Below are 15,157 nucleotides of genomic sequence, written 5' to 3'. Positions count from 1 at the left end.
GGTGTGGATACCTGGATGTGGTTTGGACATTTCACGTTTTCTGCTGTGGCAAAAAGGTCTATGTGAAGAGTCCTCCAACTTTTGTAGTATGACTGGAGGACTTGTGGGTGGAGCTCCACGTGTGGACTTGTTGCTGCATCCTGTTGAGCAGGTCTGCAAAGTTGTTGTCCATTCCAGGTAGATATTCCACCAACGGGTGAATGTGGTGGTGAATCACATATGGTCTGAGACAGGTGTGATAGCTATGAAGACTGTACCCCATCTGTTTTTGTAAGTGGTACATGGCTGTCATGTTGTCCATCTAGACAAGGTCAACCTTTTGAGACAGATGAGGAAAGAAAGCTTTCATAGCTAAGACTATTGCCTGAAGTTCCAGGTAGTTAATGTGTAGGGACTGGTGTATGGCATCCCAGAGACCTTAAACTATCAAGTCTTGGAGATGAGCACCCCAACCTGTCTGTAATGTGTCTTTGGTCGATGTGATGTGAGACACAAAGTCTAGAAAGGGCCACCCCTTCAAGAGGTTGTTGGTGTTTCACCATTATGGAGAACGGTGAGTCTGGAGGTGTAACAACACTAGATCTTCCAGGCGGCCCTGTGGCTGAGTCCCTTTGTGAGACAGACACTGTTGTAGGGGGCGCATGATGTTCCTTACCATACAGGATTGATTTTCCTGAAACTGAGGGAGAAGTGTCTGAAAACTCTGAATGTGATCTGGATTGGAGTAAGCTAACCCTAGCTGTGCTTTTAAAATTGCCCCCAAGCAACATTGAACTAGTAGTGGTTGGAGATGGAATTTGATAATGTTGAGTCATATTGCCTTCAAAGTTAAGCCTGCCTGTTTTGAGCCATGCTACCAGAGGGTGAGCACAGGATGATTTGGGTTGTGTTGTGACTTACCCGTGACCAGGATTGTGGTCACTACTTGGACAAGGGTGTATTCTTCTGCCAACTAGAGACCCAATTTCTAACAGGTTCCCTAATGAGGTGGTATCAGGCAGGTTGTAACTACATGTCTGCATACTTAAAACACATGTGGAAGGAATGTGATGTAACCTTTAGTTTACTACTCCATAGCATCCACAAACAAATGGGTTGATAGAAAGGTTTAACCAGTGTAGGAGGCTGGCCCTCTATGTAGTGTACAAACTAGGCACACTGTGTAGGGGGTCCAAGCAACCAGACATTGGTTTCCAGAGGTAAAAACAAGTTCACCTAATGCTCAAATGGTTTAGGTAGATTGATTGAGCAGTTAGGCTAATCTTGGAGAACTGCAAAGTTTTTGTTGTACTCACAGTATCAATCATGCACCACACACACTCAAAGGAATAACTTGAGACCAATTTACAAAAATACGTCGCGTTTTTATATACATTTTAGGATCAAGTTCATTAAGATTGGTTAAGTACTTTTGTAGTTATGAATTGTTGAAGTTTTATTAAATGCAGTCTTCCTGTGCATAATTGTGCACCATAGGTATCAATAGGCAGTCACCTATATAAAATCGTACAGTTATGTTACCAGGTTTTGCTTTTGCAGGTTGGTCCAGGCCATCGGTGGGCACACTGTGCCAGCTGGAGAGGCTTGGGCGGCTCTCGGTTCTGGCAATAACAGCGTTGGAAAGTCTCTTGGAGCAGGTACAGGGCCACTTGGGGGGACCACTTGGAAAAGGGTGGTTCTTTCAGATTCAAAGGTGGTGCCTTGCGGTCCCATTGGGGTGTCGAGGTCACAAGGGGTGTGGGACCCTGTGGGTACAGCGGGTTCCTTGTTGCTGTGTTGCTGGGTGCAGGTTGAGTTGTTGATCCAGGAGCTGTGCGCAACTTAGACCCTTGGAGCTAGAGGTGAGTCTATTGGAGGGCGGCTTACAGGACAACATGGCACTCTGGTGGGAGGCCCGGGGTGTTCCTGAAGTCCCTCGACTGGGGATTCCTCCTGGTCCTTTTTCAGCTCTGGGGGAGCTGGTTCTCTTGGTGTCCGATATCCACTGACCAGTACCAGGGTTATTATCACGACTCTGGAGGGCACCAATCTTGGCACACTTGTGAGGTGTGTCCTGGCAGTCATCGGTGTGTTGTCAAATCTGTTTGCAGCTTCTGGTTCGAGAGATATCGGCCAGTCAGTAAAGTGACTCTCACTGGATTGCTGGTTCTTTGTTGGTTGCACAGTGGTACCTTCACTCAGAAGAGAGATCTTGGGTTTTTGGTGAAGCCTGTAGGTCCTCTGGGTTTCTTGAGGTCAGTCTAGTGTCCAGCTCCTCCACAGCGGCGATTCTCGGGTCCAGGGTGTAGCAGGCAGGATTTGTCGCCTTTTTTTGATACAGCAGGTCTACAGTTCTCTTGCTTTGGATCGTCTTTGGTGCTGGTCTTCTTTGTTCTTTTGAATCTGAAATCTTGGGCTTGGGATGCCCAATAAATATTGAACTTAGTCGGCATTTTAGGGGGAACCTGGTAGTGTCCAATGGAACGCTTACCCTTGGGTGGCTACACTCACTATGGTGACCACTTCCTGTGGGAAGGGTCACTTCCCTAAACCTCATTGGCTATTTTCTCTCCATGGAGTAATATGTAAAAGAGGATCCACCTCACAGGCAACACCTTAGGGGTGGTGAATGCCATGTAAGCTGTTGTAAGTAAACAAACATCTACCTCAACTGAGGTGATTCTTTTGAAGTGATTCGTCACAGAGGCCTCACTTATCACTATCTATCTAAAAAGAACATGGCAGAGAAATTATAATTTGACAGGCTGTGTATGACTCAAGACCAGATAACTTTCCCCACCATTCATTACCAGTACCTTGTGGGTTTCTCCATTGCACATTCACATCTTGTCTCTTCCTGCACAGTGCCCCCTGCTGCTGCAATGGCACAACAGTTACAGCCCCTGCAACCTCCTGGTCCCTATCATCAGGTAGTTTAAACAAGCAATAGCAAAGCCAATAGATCTCACATTTGAAACAACTTATGACACAAAAAGTGATAATTAAATTATACCCATTCCACTGATGACAAAACTGGGAATCAAGTATTGTTTTAAAATGTGTTTAATCAGATACTTTTCAAGCCGTTCCCACTATATGAGCGAGAACATATGGTTGATAAAAATATTGATTGTTTAGTTCCTTCCATGTAAACTTGTTGCAAATTGTAAAACAAAATATATGGCTGAATCATTTTTCCTTTATGCAGAATTTCTTGATGGACATTTCCGGTGAGCACCACGTGTGGGTCGGTCTGCGGAAGAGAGAGGATGGAATCCACTGGGCGAACGGGACCGCCTGCAGCAGCAGCTTGTAAGAGTCTGTCACCTTTTTATAGGGACATTTGTTTGTATTGAGAGTGGCTGAAATCTACAATTTAGATATGAGTGTGTAATGCACACCAGGATAGGCTCAGCTGGCTCCCTTTAGAACTCACAAACCCTGCCCGTGGACTTGACACAGGGTCTGTTTCACACAAACAGAGCACTGGATGTGCTTTTTAAAGATGCTCTCCAGCACACATTTGTGATGACTGGTGTCAGGGGAGGCTGGTGGATTTAAAAATTGGTGGGTGGAAGTTTTAGACCTGTGTATAATACACAAGCAAGCCCGAACTGAAAGAGGTGGATGTTGGGTGGAGGGGTGGGGGAAGAGGTTCTTCCCCACATAATATTTTTTAATTAAATGGATTCAAATGGTGGGTTGTACAACACACATTTATTACCATTTTTAAGGTATCAAAAAGGGTTATTTTACATCACAGTTATCAAAGGCAAGCCAGAAAATATCCCAGGCATTATACTTAAACGGTCTGTTTGCAAAATATGCGACAAAACACAAGACAAGCAGACACACTCATCTACCCCAAACAAAAAGCACCCGAAGGGCTTTCTACCCCTAACACATTTCTGTGTTGGTCGATCAAGGTCGAAAGAAGTGGCTCCCACTCCTGCCTGCAGCACCTTTAGTTCATAGTTAGTTGTGGTGACAAGTACCCAGTGGGAGGATGCACATTTGAAGTAGTTTAAACACCCAAATAATGTAGCCCCACAGACCTCTTCTCATTTACATGAGCAGTGGCAATCTGACTCTTCTCACAAGGAAATGAAGGCTCCAGCTGAGATGTCTTTTTAGGAAATCATTAAACACTAGTCCAATCATCGACCTAGACTCATTCAGACAAAGGGCCCACATTTCAGCAGCCACCTCTTTCCCATAATTCAGGGTTTGCCATCACCAATGCATGTGACCATGGAAAGAGAAAACATAACACATGGATAGCTCCTGGAAGCCTTAACTGCCAAAGAAACCATGGAAAAGTACTTTAGACTGCTTAATAACATGAGCACTCCTGAGGCTGAATATATGATGCTGCAAAACGCCTGCCTTGTAGAATGGAGGTAAAGTTATTCTACAAGGTATATGAAGCACTTTAACACTTATAAAGCGCTTTATGGCTCACAAGAGTAAGGGAAAGCATTATTTATAAATAACCATACAATAAGCCTGCAGACCCAGAGAGAAGACTGAGTAGTCTGTTTTTGGTGTCCGTTCATTGGCCAAAACACAAATGACTCTTTAAATTATGTTTAAAGAACATTGTTTTGTCTGCTTAGCACAGTATTATTCATTAAACTGTATAATAAATAAAAGTGTGATGAAGAAACAAACACTTAGTGATGACAAGCCATCCAGTGCATTGTAGGTGTAAAAACAAACCCTCTCCTCTATAAACGCAGTTCACACCTGTGGGATGAATAGTGTTCTTGATGTTAGTGAGCAACAAAGCCCTGCGAACACTGGATCTGATCGGCTGTTTCACTGTGTGGTGTCGTCAGGTTTGGCATCTTCGACTCTCTGGCTGAGATATCTGACTTGCATGCACTTGAGGTGTGGGCACAGTGCTGTATGAGTGCACATTTGTAGCTGGAAATTCTTGTTGTGGTTAGTCAGTCTGATTTGTTTCCTGGGGGCTGAACCATGTCTCGCAGTGACCCTTCAGTGTTGAGAGACTGTTAGAAATTGGGTTGTTGGAGGAGCCCTAGCTAAGCAACAGACACAATCCCTTGTAAGGGGAACCACAAAAAGTGGGTAGCTTGGCACAAAAAGCAGTCTAACATAAGTTAGAGGCAATGTGTAAAGTAATTATGCAGCACGCAAACAGCAATAAAATGAAAACACAACACAAGAAACATCCCAAACCAATTTAGAAAGACAGAGTACATTTTAATAAATTATTTGACTATTAAATGACAAAAATCCACTTAGAAGAACTTGAGTTATGTTTTTTTTAAAGTTTATAGTAACAACTAGAACTTAAAAGATCAATGCAGCAACCATGGATTTCTAGTTGAGCAAGATCTGGTCAAAATGGAAAAATATAGCCGACCAGCTAGGGAAGGGTGTAGGAAGTGTCTGAAGGAGTGTCATCACCAGGTAGCATGGGGTGAAAGCCGCAGAGATGATTTCCATGTTCATCCTTAGCCTCTGAAATGGAAGTAAAAAATCTCCAGTGGGAGGAGGCAAAGGGCTGTTGCTGAAGACAATTTTATGAGGTTGGATACTCGTTTACGAAAGAACCAGATTTGCGGCTGCAGAGAAGAACATAGTGGAAAAAGATAAAAAGCCAATCCATTCAGTGATGCTCCTCAGGCTGATAGGCAAGCAGGTTAGTCTGGGCCTCCACTGGGTTCTCAGAGCAGTTTTTAGCCAAAAAAGTCCCCAATTTTGGATTTTGGCATCTAGGCACCTTTAGCACTACTTTCATTGGCCCAGGACTGGGGGGCCACCTCTTGGGAATTTAGGACTTACTCAGGCTGGGCCCAGGGTGCAGGTTCTAGATGGAGGTAGCCTTTTGTGTCCCTGTGGCTCTGAACAGAAGTCCATAAAACTAGTCCTTGTGAGTCACTCTGGAAGTCCTGGGACAGTTGAAGATTCAGTCCTTGTCCCCAGCCAGATGGTACCAGAGCAGCTGGGCAAACAGAGCAGCAATCCAGCAGATCAGAAGTCTTTCAGAGCAGAAGCCCAGCAGAGTGGCAGTCCTTCTTCATAGCAGAGTAGCCACAGGTCCAGAAGCACTGAAGAGTTGGTGTCTGAGGCTGTACTTTATACCCTGGTGCACTGGTTGTTGAAAGTTGGAGAAGCTTCTAGACAATAGCTTTGAAGTGCATGGAATTTCCTGCCTCCACTGCCTTGGCTCCAAGCTGGCCCCAGTAACAATGTGAGGTCCTTAGGCCCTTTGTATGAAGGCAGAGCGCAGCCTATTCAGAGGTAAGTTGGGCTATACTCAATTCTGCCCCCACCCTGCCAGCCGATTACCCATTCAGGTACACCTCATCCCTTTATTGGGTGACTGTTAGAGAGGAAGTCACAAAGTCTGACTGTCAGTTACACCCAGTCATGTGACCTTGGCCAAGCTGCAGACACAAAAGGGCTAAGGGCAGAAGAATGCTAACTTTCTAAAAGAGGCACATTTAAAATTGTTATAAAAAAATGACTTCCTGATTAAAAGGGTTCTTTATTACACATCCAAAGACACAAACCTTGATATAGTTACCAGCCTCCAGTTGGAATTTATGGTGTATTGACTGTCATAAGAAATCCCCAATGTTGTCTGTAGGAAAGTAGCCTCCTTCTAGCTTGGTTACCCCCACTTTTGGCCTGTTTCAGTGTGTTTGACTGTGCCTACTGGGAACCTGGTAATCAGACCCCAGTAGTTATGCTCTCTCCCTTAAATTATGGTTGTTCCATACTGGTAACCCAGTATTTCACCCGCAATTGGCATACTGATGCCCTTATAAGTCCCTAGTAAATGGTACCTGGGTACCCAGGACATTTGGATTCCAGGGGATCCCTATGGGCTGCAGCATTTCTTTTGCCACCAATAGGGAGCCCATGCAAACGCTTCTTCAGGACTGCCATTGCAGTGTGCGTGAAAAGGTGCATACACCCGTTCACTGCCATTTACACTGCACTAGTTCACTTATGAGCCACTCCTATAGCAGGCCTTCCAGCACTGAGGGCAGGGTGCAGAGGACCTGTGTGAGGGCACCCCTGCACTAGCAGAGGTATCCCATGACCTCCAGGACCATTTTCCCAGACTTCATGAGTGCAGGGAAACCATTTTACGTGTGTACTGGACATAGGTCACTACCTATTTCCAGCTACATAATGGTAACTCTGAACATAGGCATATTTGGTATCAAACATGTAGAAATCATACCCCTGTGCTTTTGCTAGCATTGGTTGTTTGATTCCATGCACTTTGGGGGCTCCTTAGAGAACCCCCAGTATTTCTATTACAGCCTTCTGAGGTTTTCCAGGAAGCCCCATCTGCTACCACCTCACAGACAGGTTTCTGCCCTCCTGTTGCTTGAGTCGCTCAAGCCCAGGTAGGCAGAACAAAGGATTTCCTTTTGGAGAGGGTTGTTACACCCTCTCCCTTTGGAAATAGGTGTTACAGGCTTGGGAGGGGCAGCATTTCCAAGCCACTGGAAATGCTTTGAAGGGCACATTTGGTGCCATCCTTGCATAATCCAGTCTATACCAGTCCAGGCCCCCCAGTCTCTGCTTTGGTGCAAAACTGGACAAAGGAAAGGGGAGTGACCACTCCCCTGTCCAACACCACCCCAGGGGTGGTGCCCAGAGCTCCTCCAGAGTGTCCCTGAGTTTTGCCATCTTGGATCCCAAGATAGTGGGACACTCTGGGAGCATCTGATTGGCCAGTGCCAGCAGGTGACTTTAGAGACCCCTCCTGATAGGTGCTTACCTGGTTAGGTGACCAATCCCCCTTTCAGGACTATTTAGGGTCTCTCCTTTGGGTGGTTCTTCAGATTCGGAATGCAAGACTCCAGCAGGAATCCTCTGCATACTCTACTTCACATTTTCACTGAAAAAAATGCACCCGGACCCTCCAGGAACTCTACAAACTGCAACAAAGAAGCAAAGATGACTTCTGCAACATTGTATCTTCAGCTTCTGCCAGCAACTGCAACTGTTTCCCAGACTTGCATCCTCAGAGGACAGCCTGTCTTCAGCCTACACCAGAAGAACGAAGGAATTTCCCTTGGAGTGAAGGAGTCACTTTCCTGCTTCAGCAGGCACCTCTCTGCATCGACGATGGGTGGTGTGGGTCCCCTTTCCTCATGAGTTGCGTGGATCCTGCATCACATCATAGGTGGTTGAGTGAAGTGGTCCTGATGTCCTTCTGTCCAAGTTTGGTGGAGGTAAGAGCTTGCCTCCCCATGCAAGACAGTACCCCCATGCACTCTGCGTTTTGCAGTTGCCAAGGCTTGTTGGCATACTTCCACAAAGTTATTCATGCACCGTGCAGCTCCAGCCCCCCAGCACTCTATCCTGCAACGCACATCTTCCTGAGTGGTTCTCCAGCGGCGTGGAATCCTTTGTTGTAGTGATGCATGGGCATCCTTTTGTACCTTCTTTGTCCCCATGCTGTGGAACTCCTGAGCTTGTTGTCTGGTCTTCTCTGGCTCTCTGAGTTGCTGAGAGCCCCCTCTGACTTCCCTACCTGGTGGTCCACCAGGTCCCTCCTGGTCCCAGGCAGCGCCAATTCCCCCTAACTGCAAGCTTTGCGTGTCCCAAAGCTTGTTGGCAGACTCCAGCGACACACACCAGGCTGCAATCCCCCACCCGGCGTGGGACATCATCTGCACCAACCAGAACCAGCATCTGTCTTCTGGGGTGCAGTACTGACTGTTCTTCTTCACCGGTGGTTCTTCTTTTGCACCTTCGTACTGGTTGGCAGGGGCTCCTGTTCTCCCTGGACTCGTCTGTGCTTCTTGGACTTGGTCCCCTTTCTTCACAGGTCTTCAGGTCCAGGAATCCACTGTTGGTGTCTTGCAGTCTCTTCCGGTTCTTGCATAATCTTCTTTCTCCTCTTTCTGTGTGTTTTGGGAAGTTCCTGTACTTTACTCCTAGTTTCCTGGGCTCTGGGGAGCGTTCTGGTACTTACCTTTTGGTGTTTTCTACTACTCCTAAAGACCCTCTACACACTACACTTGCCTAGGTGGGAAACAGACATTTGCATTCCTATATTTTAGTATATAGTTTGTGTAAAGAAATGGCTCCCTGTTGCAGTTACCCCCCACTTTTTGCCTGATACTGATGCTGACTTGACTGAGAAGTGTGCTGGGACCCTGCTAACCAGGCCCCAGCACCAGTGTTCTTTCACCTAAAATGTACCATTGTTTCCACAATTGGCACAGCCCTGGCACCTAGGTAAGTCCCTTGTAACTGGTACCCCTGGTACCAAGGGCCCTGATGCCAGGGAAGGTCGCTAAGGGCTGCAGCATGTGTTATGCCACCCTAGGGACCCCTCACCCAGCACAGACGCACTGCTTGCCAGCTTGTGTGTGCTGGTGGGGAGAAAAAGACTAAGTCAACATGGCACTCCCCTCAGGGTGCCATGCCAGCCTCACACTGCCTATGGCATAGGTAAGTCACCCCTCTAGCAGGCCTTACAGCCCTAAGGCAGGGTGCACTATACCAAAGGTGAGGGCATAGGTGCATGAGCACTATGCCCCTACAGCGTCTAAGCAAAACCTTAGACATTGTAAGTGCAGGGTAGCCATAAGAGTATATGGTCTGGGAGTCTGTCAAAAACGAACTCCACAGCTCCATAATGACTACACTGAATACTGGGAAGTTTGGTATCAAACTTCTCAGAATAATAAACCCACACTGATGCCAGTGTTGGATTTATTAAAAAATGCACACAGAGGGCATCTTAGAGATACCCCCTGTATTTTACCCAATTGTTCAGTGCAGGACTGACTGGTCTGTGCCAGCCTGCTGCTGAGAGACAAGTTTCTGACCCCATGCGGTGAGAGCCTTTGTGCTCTCTGAGGACAGAAACAAAAGCCTGCTCTGGGTGGAGGTGCTTCACACCTCCCCCTGCAGGAACTGTAACACCTAGCAGTGAGCCTCAAAGGCTCAGGCTTCGTGTTACAATGCCCCAGGGCACTCTAGCTACTGGAGATGCCCGCCCCCTGGACACAGCCCCCACTTTTGGCGCCAAGTCCAGGAGAGATAATGAGAAAAACAAGGAGGAGTCACTGGCCAGTCAGGACAGCCCCTAAGGTGTCCTGAGCTGAGGTGACTCTGACTTTTAGAAATCCTCCATCTTGCAGATGGAGGATTCCCCCAATAGGATTAGGGATGTGCCCCCCTCCCCTCAGGGAGGAGGCACAAAGAGTGTGTACCCACCCTCAGGGCTAGTAGCCATTGGCTACTGCCCTCCCAGACCTAAACACACACCTAAAGTCAGTATTTGGGGCTCCCCAGAACCTAGAAACTCAGATTCCTGCAACCTAAGAAGAGGACTGCTAAGCTGAAAAACCCTGCAGAGAAGACGGAGACACCAACTGCTTTGGCCCCAGCTCTACTGGCCTGTCTCCCCACTTCTAAAGACACTGCTCCAGCGACGCTCTCCCCAGGGACCAGCGACCTCTGAATCCTCAGAGGACTGCCCTGCTCTAGAAGGACCAAGAAACTCCTGAGAACAGCTGCCCTGTTCACCCAAGACTGCAACTTTGTTTCAAAGGAGCAACTTTAAAACAACTGCGTTTCCCGCCGGAAGCGTGAGACTTGCTACTCTGCGCCCGACGCCCCCGGCTCGACTTGTGGAGAAACAACACTTCAGGGAGGACTCCCCGGCGACTACGAGACTGTGAGTAGCCAGAGTTGCCCCCCGAGCCCCCACAGCGACGCCTGCAGAGGGAATCCCGAGGTTCCCCCTGACTGCGACTGCCTGCTTCCCAGATCCCGACACCTGGTAACGACTCTGCACCAGCAGCCCCAAGGACCTGAAAGATCGGAACTCCAGTGCAGGAGTGACCCCCAGGAGGCCCTCTCCCTTCCCCAGGTGGTGGCTACCCTGAGGAGCCCCCCCTTGCCTGCCTGCATCGCTGAAGAGACCCCTTGGTCTCCCATTGAAACCTATTGAAAACCCGACGTGTGTTTGCACACTGCACCCGGCCGCCCCCGTGCTGCTGAGGGTGTACTTCCTGTGCTAACTTGTGTCCCCCCCCGGTGCCCTACAAAAACCCCCTGGTCTGCCCTCCGAAGACGCGGGTACTTACCTGCTGGCAGACTGGAACCGGGGCACCCCCTTCTCCATTGAACCCTATGTGTTTTGGGCACCACTTTGACCTCTGCACCTGACCGGCCCTGAGCTGCTGGTGTGGTAACTTTGGGGTTGCTCTGAACCCCCAACGGTGGGCTACTTTGTACCCAAACTTGAACCCCGTAGGTGGTTTACTTACCTGCAAGAATTAACAAACTCTTACTCCCCCTAGGAACTGTGAAAATTGCACTGTCTAGTTTTAAAATAGCTATATGTGATTTATTTGAAAAGTATATATGCTATTGTGATTATTCAAAGTTCCTAAAGTACTTACCTGCAATACCTTTCATTTGAGATATTACATGTAAAATTTGAACCTGTGGTTCTTAAAATAAACTAAGAAAAGATATTTTTCTATACAAAAACCTATTGGCCTGGAATTGTCTCTGAGTGTGTGTTCCTCATTTATTGCCTGTGTGTGTACAACAAATGCTTAACACTACTCCTTTGATAAGCCTACTGCTCGACCACACTACCACAAAATAGAGCATTAGTATTATCTCTTTTTGCCACTATCTTACCTCTAAGGGGAACCCTTGGACTCTGTGCATACTATTCCTTACTTTGAAATAGTGCATACAGAGCCAACTTCCTACATTTAGTTTGTGTTCTACATAGGCCCATTTCTGACTATTGTGATTTTCACTATCTGCAGTTTTCTAACTGTTTTACACCTGTTTTTGCATAGTAGTGTATATCATTTGTGTACTACCTACCTCCTAAAGGAGTATAGTCTCTATGGTATTTTTGGCATTTGTGTCACCAAAATAAAGTACTTTTATTTTTGAAACACTGAGCATTTTCTTTCATGTGTGCGAGTACTGTGTGGCTACAGTGGGATTGCTTTAGCTTTGCATGTCTGCTAGATAAGCCTTGGCTGCTCAGCTACAGCTACCTCTAGTGAGCCTGGCTTCTAGACACAGCATACAAATCACTATTAAGGGATAACTGGCCCTGGTATAAGGTGTAAATACCTTAGGTACCCACTACAAACCAGGCCTGCCTCCTACATTGGTGGTGCAGCAGTGGGATAAATACTTGCAATTGCATTATCACTCTGTCACCTCGTGCTTTCCACAGGAAGGACCACTCTATTCCTACAGATATACAAATATACCTGTAGGAGGCTGGCCTGGCTTGTAGTGGGTACCAGAGGTACTTACACCTTGTGCCAGGTCCAGTTATCCCTTATTAGTGTAGAAGAGGTGTTTCTAGCACCTTAGGCTGATAGAAGGTAGCTATGGCAAATCAGCTTAGGCTGAACTAGGAGACATGTAAAGCTCCTACTATACCACTGGTGTCATATGCACAATATCTATCATAAGAAAACACAATACACAGAAGTACTAAAAATAAAGGTACTTTATTTTTATGACAATATGCCAAAAGTATCTCAGTGAGTACCCTCAGTATGAAGATGACAAATATACACAAGATATATGTACACAATACCAAAATTATGCAGTAATAGCAAAAGGAAGTAATGCAAGCAGTGTAAAGTTACAATAGATTACAATAGGAGCACATAGGTATAGGGGCAACACAAACCATATACTCCAAAAGTGGAATGCGAACCACGAATGGACCCCAAACCTTTGTGAGCTTGTAGAGGGTCGCTGGGACTGTAAGAAAATAGTGAGGGTTAGAAAAATAGCCCACCCCAAGACCCTGAAAGGTAGGTGTAAAGTGCACCTACTACCCCCCGAGAGCACAGAAGTCGTGATAGGGGGATTCTGCAAGGAAAACCAACACCAGCAATGCAACCAAAGTGGATTTCCGGACCTGAGTACCAGTGGAACAAGGGGACCAAGTCCAAGAGTCACGACAATGTCGAGAGAGGGCAGATGCCCAGGAAATGCCAGCTGAGGGTGCAAAGAAGCTGCCACCGGATGGAAGAAGCTTGGTGTTTTGCAAGAACGAAGAGCACTAGGAACTTCCCCTTTGGAGGATGGATGTCCCACGTCGTGAAGAAGCTTGCAGAGGTGTTCCCACGCAGAAAGACCGCAAACAAGCCTTGCTAGCTGCAACAGTTGCGGTTAGGGTTTTTGGATGCTGCTGTGGCCCAGGATGTCGCCACTTGGATGAGGAGACAGAGGGGGAGCCCAGCAAGTCAGGGAGCCCCTCACAGAAGCAGGCAGCACCCACAGAAGTACTGGAACATGCACTTAGAAGAGGAGTGAACCGGAGTCCACGCGAAGTCACAAAAGGGAGTCCCACGACGCCGGAGGACAACTCAGAAGGTTGTGCACTGCAGGTTAGAGTGTCGGGGACCCAGGCTTAGCTGTGCACAAAGGAAATCCTGGACGAGTGCACAGGAGCCTGAGCAGCTGCAAATCACGCGGTACCCAGCAATGCAGTCTAGCGTGGGGAGGCAAGGACTTGCCTCCACCAAACTTGGACTGAAGAGTCACTGGACTGTGGGAGTCACTTGGACAGAGTTGCTGAGTTCCAGGGACAACGCTCGTCGTGCTGAGAGGGGACCCAGAGGACCGGTGATGCAGTCTCGTGACTCTTGGACTTGGTCCCCTTGTCTTACAGGTACTCAGGTCCGGGAATCCACTGTTGTTGCATTGCTGGTGTTGGTTTTCCTTGCAGAATCCCCCTATCACGACTTCTGTGCTCTCTGGGTGTTGTAGGTGCACTTTACACCTACCTTACAGGGTCTTTGGGTGGGCTATTTTTCTAACCCTCACTGTTTTCTTACAGTCCCAGCGACCCTCTACAAGCTCACATAGGTTTGGGGTCCATTCGTGGTTCGCATTCCACTTTTGGAGTATATGGTTTGTGTTGCCCCTATACCTATGTGCTCCTATTGCAATCTATTGTAACTTTACACTGCTTGCAATACTTCCTTTTGCTATTACTGCATAATTTTGGTATTGTGTACATATATCTTGTGTATATTTGTCATCCTCATACTGAGGGTACTCACTGAGATACTTTTGGCATATTGTCATAAAAATAAAGTACCTTTATATTTAGTATATCTGTGTATTGTGTTTTCTTATGATATTGTGCATATGACACCAGTGGTATAGTAGGAGTTTTACATGTCTCCTAGTTCAGCCTAAGCTGCTTTGCCATAGCTACCTTCTATCAGCCTAAGCTGCTAGATACACCTCTTCTACACTAATAAGGAATAACTGGACTTGGCACAAGGTGTAAGTACCTCTGGTACCCACTACAAGCCAGGCCAGCCTCAGGCCTTGCCTCTGGACAACTGAGATATCGAAAGGCAGATCTCCTCGACCTCGATAGGCCTGTTCAGTGTGTCCGCCTGTTCTGGAGGCAGGCGGCGGAACTGTAGGGAGTCTAAAAAAACAGTCACGCTGTCCCCTGGGGGAGGGGAGGGTGTACAGTGTACGATAGTAGGTGTAGAAGGCCTCGTTGATTGCCCCTTAGGTGTTTACTAGTTCGCCTGAGTCCAAGCGGATAGCTCCGATGGGCGAAGACTGGTGTAAGGAAATGCCTCCTTGGCATGGTTACCCCCTGACTTTCTGCCTTTGCTGATGCTAAGTTATGATTTGAAAGTGTGCTGGGACCCTGCTATCCAGGCCCAGCACCAGTGTTCTTTCCCTAAACTGTACCTTTGTCTCCACAAATGGCACAACCCTGGCACTCAGGTAAGTCCCTTGTAACTGATACCCCTGGTACCAAGGGCCCTGATGCCAGGGAAGGTCCCTAAGGGCTGCAGCATGTCTTATGCCACCCTGGGGACCCCTCACTCAGCACATGCACACTGCTTCACAGCTTGTGTGTGCTGGTGGGGAGAAAATGTGCCATGCCTACCTCACACTGCCTGTGGCATAGGTAAGTCACCCCTCTAGCAGGCCTTTCAGCCTTAAGGCAGGGTGCACTATACCACAGGTGAGGGCATATGTGCATGAGCACTATGCCCCTACAGTGTCTAAGCAAAACCTTAGACATTGTAAGTGCAGCGTACCCATGAGATTATATGGTCTGGGAGTCTGTCATACACGAACTCCACAGCACCATAAAGACTACACTGAAAACTGGGAATTTTGGTATCAACCT

General features: G+C 47.4%; 1 protein-coding gene across 5 annotated transcripts in view; it reads left to right on the top strand.

Annotated features, from left to right (window-relative positions):
• The window catches only part of LOC138283048 (C-type lectin domain family 2 member L-like), a 733,614-nt gene that overhangs the window by 293,052 nt on the left and 425,405 nt on the right, over window positions 1-15,157 (top strand). For all 5 annotated transcript variants that reach the window (XR_011201039.1, XM_069221186.1, XM_069221187.1 and 2 more), the window contains one exon: window positions 3,188-3,291. Coding sequence is in view for 4 of the 5 variants with exons in the window: in XM_069221186.1 (XP_069077287.1) it covers window positions 3,188-3,291 (104 nt within the window). In the remaining variant the exon portion in view is untranslated. The remainder of the gene's footprint in view (window positions 1-3,187; window positions 3,292-15,157) is intronic.

This window comes from Pleurodeles waltl, chromosome 2_2, assembly GCF_031143425.1.
Source record: "Pleurodeles waltl isolate 20211129_DDA chromosome 2_2, aPleWal1.hap1.20221129, whole genome shotgun sequence".
Classification (NCBI taxonomy): Eukaryota; Metazoa; Chordata; class Amphibia; order Caudata; family Salamandridae; genus Pleurodeles; species Pleurodeles waltl.
The sequence above is the reverse complement of the archived record's forward strand: the minus strand, read 5'-3'. Positions and strand labels throughout refer to the sequence as shown.